The following is a 13,235-nucleotide window of genomic DNA, read 5'->3' as shown; positions in this document are numbered from 1 at the left end:
GTAGATGTTAAATAGCAAAGGGGACAAAATGGACCCCTGCGGAACTCCATGGCATAACTGCCATGGCGCAGAGCCATAGTCCCCCAGCACCACCTTCTGAAATTGGCCATTGAGATAGGAGCGAAACCACCGCCATGCGGTGCCTCCAACTCCCAATCCTGCTAGCCTATTCAGAAGGATACTATGGTCGATGGTATCGAAAGCTGCTGAGAAGTCCAGGAGAACTAACAGGGACGCACTCCCCCTGTCTCTCTCCCTGCACAGGTCATCGTACAGGGCGACCAAGGCAGATTCAGTGCCATACCTGTGTCTGAAGCCGGACTGAAATGGGTCCAGATAATCAGTTTCATCCAAGAGTGCTTGGAGTTGTCCCACCACCACCCGCTCTAGCACCTTGCCCAGGAATGGGATGTTGGCCACCTGTCTATAATTGGCGGCCACCTCTGGATCCAGGGATGCCTTCTTTAGGACTGGCCGGACTACCACCTCCTTTAAAGGGCAGGTACCCAGCCGTCTCTTAAAGAGGCATTGACCACCTCCAGGATCCAGGTCCCAATCCCGTCCTTGGCTTTGTTAAGTAGCCAAGATGGTCAAGGGTCCAATAAGCAGGTGGTGGGACGTACTTGTCCAAGCACCTTGTCCACATCATCAGGCCGCAACAACTGAAATTCATCCATTAATTATAGCACTAAGTTAAAACATTTGTGTAACATAACTTGGCCTTTTTCTTTTATTTTTTACAAAAGTGTTGGAAGAAGTGGTGCAGAAATCTAAATCTGCCATTTGTGGCTTCCAGATGAGTACTGGTCCTTAGAAATAAGCAATTCCTGCATTATGTTTGTGTGTCATATTTTTATAGTACTTGATTGGGGTGGTGATTAGATCTCCATGGAATAGGCCTCCGTTGACTCAGTGTAGATTTGGAACTATCTACCAAAGTCAGGGCATTTTCCTCACTGTGGACCAAAGTGGGAGTATGATAAGGCTTTCTCTGAACATAGCTTAGCAATTTAGGAGGCAATATTTTGCCCTTAAATTTAGATATTAGTTTTTAGGGACATGTTCTATGGAGATGAGTATATAGTTTCATATGTACTAGCATCACGTTCCTAACACCTAAAGAACCAGCTAACAAGGTATTTTCAGACTCACTTTTAGATTGATTGCCAGCCTCTTCTAAAGAACTGACTTAGAGAGTTCCTTCTGATGCACAGTATAGATATCAGTTGGTACGTTAAAGAAAAAAATAGACTTTTAGATTACAGTCCTAATGTAGCAAGTAGCCCTATTTGCCATCCAAGTTTATATATTATTATTATTATTAGAACATTTCTATGCCGCCCCTTGCCGAAGCCTCCGGGCGGCTTACAACACAATAAATATAACTGACTGACTGTCCCTCTTTTTGTGTATCTGTTTTGCAGAGGAATTAGTAGATAATCAGAGTTCTTGGAGAACAGCTGCTGAACGGAACATACATTCAAACATACAGGAAATGAGAAGCATGGTTCCAAAATCAAAACCACTGAGTCCTAATGAAAGCGATGATGTCATCATCGAGGAATTTATACCAGATGACCCTCAGCCCATGCTGACAAGTAAAGCCCCTGACACCACTGCCCAAGATGATGTTGAGCAACCACCTAATCTTGGCTTTATAACAACAGATTTAACTCAGAGTGACATGGAGATTTTCTCTCTGTGGAACGGTAATTGGCTATTTCTGCTCAAGTTTTAATAATGTTTAACATCTAGTTTTAACATAAATCTCAGCCTTCAACATTTCGCAGAAGAAAGTCTTGTCACTCCTTTCCAGAGGTGATGCTACAGGCAGAATTCGTGCGGATGGAAACAGTGGGCCAACATAATCTAGACACCGTGGACCATGGTCTTCAGGCAGATGTTACCAAATATTAAAAGTAGTGAGACAAGCCATATAATACACAGCAAGCCAACACGTATATAACACAAATATATGTGCTATATTGCATTTATACTCTTCAGGGGCACCGATCCCATTTTGCAGCTGAGAACACAAACGTGCCAGATTAAGAGTGCCTAAGAACATAAAATGCATGGCACAGAATTCTTAAACAGAATAAAACAGTTCTTAGTACTGCAGAATGTTGGTTACTTATCACTGACCTCTGCTTGTTTTGATTTGTGCATAGAAATCACCTCACCATAATTCAGCCTGGATATCTATTTCAATACCAAGTCTGTTTCATTTCCTAAAATATAGAAAGAAAGCATCTTTGCCTCAGCACTGAATAACCTCCCCCTGCCCTAACATTCAGGAGAACTTTGCCCCTGAGCATAAGCTTAGGCAGAATTTTCATCATATGACCCCACTTACCATATCCTTCTACAAAACAGATCAACTACTGTTTACTCATTCCCCTCACCTTATCTATTAACATAACAAAGCCACTTAAAAAAAAACATTTTAACAACATATAAGCATAGTGGAAGAGGATGCATTTTTAAATGTTTGAGTCATTGTTTCATCAATATTTATTTATTTATTTAAAATATTTGTAGGCCATCCATTACTATCGTCTCTGGATGGCTTACAACATTATTTCAATCTTGAATAAAATAAGTTAACTATTCCACACTGAGCATTATTTAAAATAAATAAGTCTTGCACCATTAAAATTACAATATGTTAAAATATTGGCCAAATAAAAAGGTCTTGACCTGGCGCCAAAAAACATATAATGACGGTGCCAGGTGGACTCCTTTAGGGAGCGTATTCCATAGTCGGGGCGCCACCACAGAATTAGACACTCTGTCTGTGTGAGGGAGGGAGGGAGGGAGGGAGGGAGTGGGGAAAACACTTCCACAACCTCAGATGCCCCTGCCTCCACACCCCTGCCCTTCACTGCTGCTCTTAGAATGGGATAAGGAGAAGCTGAGCATCCTAACCAAGAGTGAATCGATTTTCATTTAAGACTTTGGGATGGAAAGTTTAGAAATAAAAATTAGTAAAACCCTTTCAAATAACACATTTTATGCTCCAAATTGCAAAGCTAGTTGTTATTTGGCAATCATTATCTTTTACAACACTGCTACTCATGTACTATCAAAATATATATACACTTGCAGATATACAACTTTGGTAGGGAACTGGTTTATGATGTCTGTCATGACACAGGTGGATATGTACAGAAAAAAAAGAGTTGAATAAAGTCCTGAAGTTCAGGATCATGAAAGGTAGCATTTGCTTTTTTGGGTTCTGGGCTGTGAAATGCATAGTTGCTGTCATCCCCACAGACCCAAACATGTATGGAAATGTTTGTGTACAAAGATACATAACTCCTTTTTACCTACCAGAATCTAAATCTTGTGAGATGTAAAGTTAAGGGAAAAAATGCAATGCCCTTATTGTTTCTATATTTGTAGGACAACTGGAGAAAAGCAGGTGTAAAGAGAAGTGATTCTGAAAAGAAAAATGGGAGGCGATTAAGCAACCGCTCCTTTCCTGATGTTCTTCCATTTAATTTTTCAGCATCCCAAGGCTGCTTTTGGTTGGGTGAAGAAAGAAGAGTCTTGATTAAATTATATGCAGCTGCATGTGACATAACACTTTGGCTCTTAAAAGCACACAACTTAGGGAAAGCTTTGCCCCATATTTTATGTTGCCTCCATTTTAGAAAAGTTGATATCTGGATATCCTTTCTACTATGTCAGTTAAGAGCAGGCTGGATTGTTTGTTAATTTCCTTGGCTTTTCATTTAAATATGCCAACCCTAATGTAACAAGATGATGTTAATGGTATCTATTGGCAGGATATCTTATTGCCCCAGCTGCTAGTTCTGTATAAAATGTCTCTTATCTATCTTCCTAGCTACATAACCACCCATCTAATATTATTTCTAAGCTGCCTTTAAAGATGGGACATGTAGAACATGTGAACCCTGTCTTTTGGCCATCAACTAAGTTGCTCTTTGTTTATAGTCTATTACTATAGACTATAGTCTTATGTCCAAACATTACAGAAATACTGTACTGTTAAATGATAATATTTTTTCAGTAGCTTTTAGCAGCATTTGGGCTGTTCCTCAGGAATACCAGCAATGGATATTGGGAGCAATGTGAAACAGTACAGTAAGTGTCCTTCCACCCCCACTAAATGTGGAGGCTTACATACATCCTATGCCCTGAAGGAAGTATGTCTGCTGCACCTACACCCAGATTTTTATTTTCAGCCATTTAGATAAAGTGCTCTGGAGGGGAAGGGAAAGAGAGTGAAATGCCCATTTTCAAGGTCTCCATCCCAGCATCATCTCTCCCCCTTCCCTGTACCCCTCCTTTCTTCCCTCTAAAGTGCATTTCTGTCCTTGTGGGAAATAGCTGGTGCTTATGCAGGGTTAGGGTGGTGTCCCAGCTGCAGGATAGCAGGCTCTTGCAGCTGGAACATCAAATAATCCTGCAGCCCCCAGACAATTTGGGGGGGCATTGGATCGCTCCCCAAGAAAGACAGGAAATCTCAGCAGGGGATGGAATGGATAGCCAGCTTATGTACAAGGAAGAAAGTCTTAACTCCTAGGTTTGAGTTCAGAGATCAAGCAATTACTGCTTCCAGAGAACTAAAGTTAGTCCTAGATTTAAGCTAGTATCTGCTAGTAAACCATGGCATGATTATTTAGAAACTATTATTTTCCCATGCAGAAAAATAATATGGGAAAAGACTAAGAAGCTTTGTACACATCATCATGTGTGACAAGAATACAGGCATGTATGCATACAGATGCATGGATCAGCACATGCATCTGTGGAATTGTAGTACAGGACCTATAATATAGCACCTGCTTTCTGGAATTTTCACAATATCTGAAATGCATAGTGTCTAAAGAAGCTGTGACTTTAATGTAATGGAAGGTAGGAAGCTGCCTTATACTGAGTCAAACCATTGGTCTGTATAGCCCTGTGCTGGTGACACCGACTGGCAGCAGCCCTTCAGGGTTCCAGGCAGGGCTCCTTCCTAGCCCTATGGGAAGATGCTGGGGATGGAACCTCAAACTTCCCACATGCAAACCAAGTGCTTTACCACTATGCTAGAGTCCCTCCTAAATGCCTGCCATTTTTCCATGCAAAACCTGTCATTTCTTCCGCACAAAATACAAATTTGCATGTTTTTTGTCCATTTTTATTCTCCTTTCTGCAGAGGAAGTTATGAGGCGTGCAGCTGAGCAGCAGAAACAAGATCAAAGAAGAGTGCCTGATGATACAACATTGCAAGTAGCAATACCAGAGAAGCAGGATTTAGGTTGTCAAGGAAATGAAGGAGCTGGAAACTTTATCCTACAAGTAATCTCATTTGACTCCCCTTCTGTAGCATGTGGAACTGAAGCAGGACCAAACTGTAGTGCAGGGCAGCAAGAAGTCACCAATACCCCTGACGCAATGAATGATAGCAGTACACCATCCAGCGAGTGTCAACAGAATGAAACAAACCTAGATGGAGCTGTAGCTCTGTCTGTCACATCCCTGAGCTATGGGGTCTTCAAAATACCTGAGTAAGTCTAGCCTGTAGTGTATAGACTGCACTGTGTTCAAGCATCTAGGACTGGTATCAGATAGAAGGTAATCGAACACAAATAAACATGAATCTTTTGGCTGCTGTGTGTTCAGTTTTTAAGGGGAAAATGCCTATTATGTGATTAGTTGACAGAATTTTCAACATTCATTTGTTACTGTAAAATAAGATCATTCTTCATAAGTTCACCTTATTGTTAGAAGTGAAATAATCCCTACCAGTTCCCCACCCCCACCCAAATGTGTTTTTGTTTGTGGAACTTTCCTACATACCACAAGTTTAAAATGTAATTTTATATTTTATTTAATTTATATCCTGATTTTTTTCTTTCAAGGAACATAATTCTCCTCCTCTCAATCTTATCCTGCCCTGGGAGGTAGGTTGGGCTGAGAGTCTCTGACTGACCCAAAGTCATCCAGTGAGCCCATGGCCAAGTGGGGACTCGAACTCAGATCTCCTGAGTCACATTTTTAACCACTATATCACACTATACCACAATGGAACTGTGGGATAAATTACACAAAAAAGAAAGATAGAATTATATTTTATTAAAATTTTACTAAGTTATTACTTGGAACAGAAAGGAAGAGAAAATATAACACAGTATTGGTAGGCAAAGTTCTCTTCTGCTAATGTAGTCAGTACTTTTGAACTAAGGACAACTGGTGTACGAGTTGCCAGCAAAAGCATTATAGCTACAGGAAAAAAGCAACAATTCAAGCTGTTGTCCTTCAGAAAGTTACTGCCGACACGTCTGATTCAGATACAGCAGTGTGATTAGTCTGAGTATATATGCAGCGGTATGTGGGAGTGAGCCTTGGGCTCATGTATTCTTTCAGGTATGTGTGAATTCTTTGAGATATTTACATACATAAATTCTGACATGAGTATAGATGCTGCTCACATATACAGGGCATATTCTCATGTCATGCTGAGCCATCCTGTGAATAAGCCATGGTGGGTGATCATTTGTGGAACAAGCCACAGCATGCCCAAGACCACTGTGCTTACTATGGGTTGTTTTTCCCTCTCCGTCCTCCAGCCTTTTTTCATCTGATTCAGGCGAAACAATGGAAGTGCTAAATTGCTGCTTGGAGAAACTCATGGACCAATGAGGGTCAATAAACTGAAGGGCAATCCAGACTAGATGGAGGTGCCGTTGTTCCACGATTCATCTGTATGGATTAATGAACAGATGTGATAGGCATGATTTCAAACCTGAATTTGCAGAGTGCTTAAGTTGCCTCTGTGACAGAAAGTCCTTTTTGCTAGTCCCAATAGAAATAGCCTAGTTATCCATGTTCTGGTTGTACAGACTATTGTAACACAATATAAATGGGACTGCCTTGAAGACTTTTCAGAAACTGCAGTTCAATCTACAGCTTCTAGTATGCAAACTGGGATGTTATACTCATATTGTGCCAGTATTCCCTCAAGTGCAGTCACTACCAGCCCATTTCCAAATAACTATTCACCTTTAAAGCCCCTTGAAGTTTGGGACCACGGTGCCTGAAGGACTGCCTGTCTCCCCAGATGCTTGCCCAGACAGTAAACTCTTCAACAGAGGCCCCCCTGAGTTCATCTGTTATCAGAGCTACACTGAATGGTGTCATCCCAACTGTAGAATACCAGTCCAATTCATATATAAATGTCATTTCAGTACCAGGGAAAAGGTTAAGTTTAACCATTTTAATCTTTTTCCTGATTAACACTATCCCTTTTAAGTTGTAGTTTTTGGTTGTAATTGTATGTATTTTATTTTGAAAGCTTACAGGTCATCTGGTAAACATGCTTCAAGGGTGGAGTAAAATAAATAAATACTTTTCAGTGGGAAGGCTGCCCCACATACCAAAGACCACTGAATAACATCCTTAAAGATTTTCTTCTACACCTAATGTTCAAGTATGTGGCAGCCCATCCCAAGCAGCATTTTGTGAATTACAGGGGAAAAAATACTTGCCAACTATCTAGCTCCAATGATCTGAAGTGTATATATAGAATTAATACAGATAACATGCCAGACCATGGTTTGTGCTATTCACCCTAGAACCCAAACCATGGTTTGTGCTGTTTCCCTTGTCCCTTGCCTTCTATGGGACTCCCTAGATTGATAGGAAACAGGTGGCTGGAGAACAGCATTCGTGAAAGGATCTTGGTGCACTTGTCAACAGCTGGTTAAGCATGAGCCAGCAGTGTGATGTGGTGGTTAAGAAGGCTAACACCAACCTTGAATGCATAGCCAGAAGCATGGCTTCTAGATCGAGAGACATCTTAATACCATTCTATAAGACTCCGATGCACCTACAACTGGAATACTGTGTCCAATTATCGACTCCACACTATGAATGAGACATAGCTAAGCTAGATTCAGTTCAGTGCAGGGTCACAAGTATTGTAGCCAGATTGGGGGGTGCCTTATGAGGTGAGATTGAGGGAGCTGGATCTTTTCATCATGGAGAAGATTCCAGCCACTCAGAGGGGATCTTACAGTGGCATATAGGTAAGTGAAAGGGATCACACAGTTGAGGGTTGTGACCTATTCTCCCACACTGGTTCAATGGGGCAAAGCTCAAGGAACCAGGTTCAGGTTGGATGTCAGGAAGTACTTCCTGACAGGACCCATCAGATATGAAATGGGCCTCTACAGGAAGTGAGGGAGGCCCCATCAGTGAGGGTGTTCAAGAAAAGACTGGACAACCACATGTTGGGTATTACATGAATAGAGCTGACTGGAGCCTGGGGTCAGACTAGATGCCCCAGCAGGCCCCTTTTGGCTTGCCATGTTTCAGTGTAGTCCCAGTTATTAATCTGGCTGTTGTATTTTTCACAGACTACAGCTTCTAAACAGACTTCAAGGGGTAACCCATGTAGTTATATTATTTGCAAGGTTGTGCTAGACCCATTGCGACCCCATGGACAAAGAGTGCCCTGCAATAATGTAATTTAGAGATTACCAGAGTGTAGATTACTGAAATCAGGCTATTTCTGTGCAGATAGGGGTACAGATGGGCCACCAGCCAAAACTGTTGGAAGATACTCGTTGCCACTTAAGCCACCTGAGCCTCAAGTGACAAAGATGGTTCAAGGAGCACCCCCAAGCTATGAGCCCTCTCCTTCAGGGCGAGTGTAACCCCATCCAGAACAGGGTGAATTCCTTCCATCTGGTCAGAAGAACCACCCACTAGCATCATCTCAATCATGTTTGGAATGAGCTTCAGTTTTTAGCCCTCATCTAGTCCATTGTTACAGCCAGACACAAGGAGAAATAGAGCTGTGTGTCATCAGCATAATGATGGCAGTGCACTCCAAAACTTGATGGCCCCATTCAATGGTTTCATGTACACGTTAAATAACAAGGGGGATAGGAGTGATCTCTGAGGAACCCAATGCTGGAGAATCTGTGGTGCTGAGCACTATTTCCCAAACATCACCCTCTGGAGCTGTTCATCCAAGTAGGAGTGGAACCACTACAATGGAATACCACCTGCTCCCAACTCAGTTGCTCCAGAAGGATACCATGGTTGATGGTATCCAAAGCTGGTGAGAGGTACAGGAGAACCAAAAGGGTCAAACTCCCCATCTCTCTCCCGGCATAGGTCGTCATACAGGGTGACCAAAGCTGTTTCTGTGCCAGAACCAGGGCTGAGCCCCAACTGAAATGGATCCAGATAATCAGCCTCATCCAAGAGTGCCTGGAGCTGGTGGCCACCACCCCGCTCAAGCACCTTGCCACAGGAGGGAACATTTACTACTGGACTGAAGTTAGGATCTTCGAGGTCCAAGGATGGCCTCTTGAGGCATGGTTTCACCATCGCTTCTTTCAGGTGGCACAGGACCAATCCTTCTGACAAGTAGACTTAAACTTCCCTGGCCCTGAGGCTGCTTCCTCTCTTGTGTTCTTTCCCCTTTCCAAAAGGATAAATTTTGGAAATTTCTTCAGTACATATAGCAATGGCTTTCATCTACAATATGCAGAGTCTTATTTTTTTAAATGGTGTTTTTTGGTTTCACCCACCACCAGCATGCAGCCCCCAAAAGCTTTTCAAAACCTGAATGTGCATATTTGGCTGTATTAAGAAATGTGCAGAAAGTTCCAAGAGACCGCCCTTCCCAAAATCTGAACCATGGTACTGTTAATGTATAGATGATGAGAGGAACAGGCAGTAAGTCTAGCAAAGCTGGTTTGCCACTCTCTTCCACAAGATTACAGTACATGGAGCTTAAAATAAGCACTTCTACATTTTAAAACAGATTGCATTGTTTCTGGAAACAAAACAGAAAAGATAACCTTATGCAGAGTCCGTTAATTTGCCCACCTAGCCCACCTTCGACCCTGTCAGCAGCAATGGCTCTCCATGGCTTCAAGTCACGTCTCTGTCTAGTTCTGTCTAGAGATGCCCAGGATGAAACCTTGTGCATGCAAAGCAGGTGCTTTCTGAGCACAAGAAGGGTTTTTCTTTCCCCAATTTGCTCTTCCCTCACTCCCATATACAATTTTTCCACTGTAATTTTTGAAATCCTACAAAATGCAGTGGAGAGGGCACGTTCCACCGAAGGGTTCACACTTTTGGCTCTAGCCTTCTACCGCAGGCTCTCTACATTATCAGACTCGCCTGCCTTCCAAAGGCCACTACCGCGACCCTCACTCAGCTCGCGGGCGCAGGAGGCCGGACGCGCAGGTGACGAATCTGCAGGTCTCCTCAAGGGCGACCGGAGTCAGGCGCAACTCTGCTTCCGCTCGACTACCTTCAAGAGGCTCCCGCAGCGCACCCCGCCTCGTCACAAACGCGTTGCGCGGCCACGGAAGCAGCTACTCCGCGCTTCTCCTGCCCTTCCTTCTGGCGACCTACAGGCTGGAAAGCTTTGTGCTCGCTGAAGGGGCGGGGCGGGGAGACCCGGGCCTAGGGCCACGGAAGAGAGCGAATTCGGAGCGCTCGCCCAGCTAGCGGCAGACCGGCTTTCGAGGCTCCGGATCAGTGTGCTGCTCTCTTGGGAGATACAGCAGGGAAAAGGAGCGTTCCTCCCGTGGCCGAAAGGTACGCGCAGGAGTGGAGGGAGCACGGTGCAGTCCAAGCGGCTGCAAGGAGCATTCACGGCGAGGCCGAGTTCGCTCTGCCTTCTTCGCCTCTCGAGGCTAGAGAATGGCTGGGCTCTCCACCCGACCACCCTCTCTCCGGCGTCTTGCGTTCCTGCCGGGGAACGAACCAGGCTGACTACTATTGCCTTCTGCGCCGTTGGAAGCCCTGGGTCTTCTGGCTGCCTGTCCGGCTTTGGTGCCGTGCCGGCGTAGAATGAGCTGCGGAGCCGGAGATCTGGGAAGGTGACTTTGCGGAATTGGACCGCCCTAATCAGTGTGCTGGGAGGGAAATGCACTTCTTCACTCTGTTGTTAAGAACGCAGAGGTTTTGCCAGTGTAAAAAACCAAAACACGAAATCAAATCAAAATGGTAACACTCCAGGATTGATGAACGATTCTGATCTGGCACTATTTTTCTGAATATGTAAGATGGTTAAGTGACAAAACTTTTTCTTGGCACTCACAATTTGATCCTGGAGTGCATGGGTGCAAGGATGCGTTTTGCTGAAAGTTGGTCATGAATATTTCAATATTGGTGGGCTGCACCTGATAGAATCGAATAGACTCTGCTTTCTAAACAAACTTGTTATCCTTTACATAGACAAAGGCTTTTCTACTCAGTTCCCTCTAGCTGGTGCCACTTAGGCCAGGTGCAGCGGGTATTGCCTTAACTACTCGCAGGATCCTGCCAGGAGCCACAACCCTTTTAGACTAAATGTTAGAGTTTTTATATGCGCTTATAATGAGCATGTGCATTGGCTTTAGGGTTGAAACGCATGCTCGGTAGGTTCGGAGTATACTTAAACCCCGGCGGATTAAAGTTGCAGGTGCGGCGGAGGCGGCTCAGATTAGTAACGCCTCCTCGTGTTCCGCACTCGGCCCTCTAGCCACACTCGCGGGACGGAGCAGGAGAGTCGCCGCAGGCGGCTCCTCGCAGCACCTGCCTGCTGCTCCCACGCCTGGCGCTGCTGGCGGCGTCAGCAGGAGCGAGCGGCGGGCGATCCGGGCCGCGAGGCAGAGCAGCCTCGCGCTGAGCTTCCGAGCCAGGGCGGCGCAGCAGCACCGCTGGCCCGGCAGCGCTATGGCCAGGCAGTGGGGGAGCGCCTTCCCGCCTTCGGTGACGTGCTCGCGACTGCACAGCCTCCTCGGGAGAACGCGATGCCCCGTGTGCAGGCCCCTGCCCTCTCCAGCCGCGGCGCTCGCGTTACCGCGCCAGCCGGGGGTGGGAGGGCGAGCAGGGGTCGGCCGCTGGCCCTTCCCAGGTCCTGATTGGAAGCGGAATGCGCACGGGGTAGGCAAAGGGACGGGGAGAAGCGCCTCCGCCGCCGCCCCCCCCCCCCGGCAAGTACCCCCTCTGCCCACACTCGCCAGCGCTATGCCTCGCTGCGCGCCTCCGTCGCCGCTCTGCCGCGTGACGGAAAGGACGAGCGGTGCGCCGCTGGCCTCCAAGGACAGGCGGCTGGAGTGAGGGGCGCTGCCGAGGAAGGCGAGCGGCGAGGTTTGTTTTGTCTGTCGCTCGGGTGGAATCCAAGCCCTTGACCTCCCTTGCTTTTTGAGTATGATTTTGATAACGATAACATTTGAATAAAAGAGGGTAAGAATAAAACAAAAAGTAGTAAAGAAACACCAAGGTACTTAAATATTACCTAGAATGTCAAATACAAAAAATTCCGCTATAAATAAAAGCTTATTATCCTTACGAGTCGCATATTTGGAATTCAATAGAGTCATTGAAAATTTCTTCTGACTTGGCATTCTTAACTTATTCACCTTGACTCAACTTGATGTAACAACGAAGCATTAATACAAACTTGAATTTCTAACAATAATATGAGAGGTTATATTATCCTGTCATTATCCCTATTAAAAATTAAGTAAAATACAATTTCCTTTTTAATTTTTTTACTGTTTTCTTAAAGGGAGAAATGTAAAAGAAAAATAAGAATGCCAAGGGATCTTACACAAATATAACATATACATTCATAACCTGCAAATTCCTCAAAAAGCCAAAAATACCTATTTTTCTGTCAACTAGTACAGTTGAAGCTTGCATGTAAGATGATTATAGTTTTTTAAATCTACAAATTTTTCAATCACTTCAAATCATTTATAAATCACCAACAGTATTTTAACGAGCTTCTTTTTGATCTAAATTAAACTTCATATAATAGAATTTTCATTCCTCATTAAATTCTTTAATTGGTCTACTGTTTATATACAGTGGTACCTTGGCTCACGAATGCCTTGGCTCACAAACAAATCTGGTCACGAACAAAAATTTCTGAAAAATTTTGACTTTGGTCATGAACACTGCTTTGGGTGGCGACCAAGATTGCAGCCATCTCCCCCCACCCCCCAGTGGAGAGATGGCCACGATCCCAGTTCCATTAGTGCAGGGAAGGCGTCCGTGATCAGAGGCGTGCGGCTGCACGAATGACACATGGATTCGCGGCTCTGCTTTGCTGCACCCGTCTTGAGTGCAGCCGCGCGCCTCTGATCACAGTTTGCAGTTGCTTTTGTGCAGGGAAGGCATGGTGATCAGAGGCGCGCGGCTGCAGGAAAGATGGGAGCAGCAAAGCAGAGCCGTGGGGGAGATGGCCGAGATTCCGCCTGTCT

General features: G+C 44.7%; 2 protein-coding genes across 4 annotated transcripts in view; both read left to right on the top strand.

Moving 5' to 3' along the window:
- Positions 1–12,087, top strand: part of LOC123030854 (calcium/calmodulin-dependent 3',5'-cyclic nucleotide phosphodiesterase 1A-like) — a 41,267-nt gene extending 29,180 nt beyond the window's left edge. Inside the window, exons 13-14 of the mRNA XM_044445142.1 lie at positions 1,425–1,598; positions 11,507–12,087. Coding sequence (XP_044301077.1) covers positions 1,425–1,598; positions 11,507–12,087 — 755 coding nt within the window. The remainder of the gene's footprint in view (positions 1–1,424; positions 1,599–11,506) is intronic.
- Positions 10,327–13,235, top strand: part of PLA2G7 (phospholipase A2 group VII) — a 53,087-nt gene continuing 50,178 nt past the window's right edge. For 2 of the 3 annotated variants that reach the window (XM_044445232.1, XM_044445231.1), the window contains exon 1: positions 10,327–10,578. The gene's annotated coding sequence lies outside the window, so the exon portion shown is untranslated. Of the gene's footprint in view, positions 10,579–10,685; positions 10,863–13,235 lie in introns of those variants that run through there. The other variant, XM_044445234.1, reaches the window with a different exon arrangement.

Source organism: Varanus komodoensis, unplaced genomic scaffold, assembly GCF_004798865.1.
Source record: "Varanus komodoensis strain SLA01 unplaced genomic scaffold, ASM479886v1 scaffold47, whole genome shotgun sequence".
Taxonomy (NCBI): domain Eukaryota; kingdom Metazoa; phylum Chordata; class Lepidosauria; order Squamata; family Varanidae; genus Varanus; species Varanus komodoensis.
This window is presented reverse-complemented; position numbering and strand designations above follow the sequence as displayed.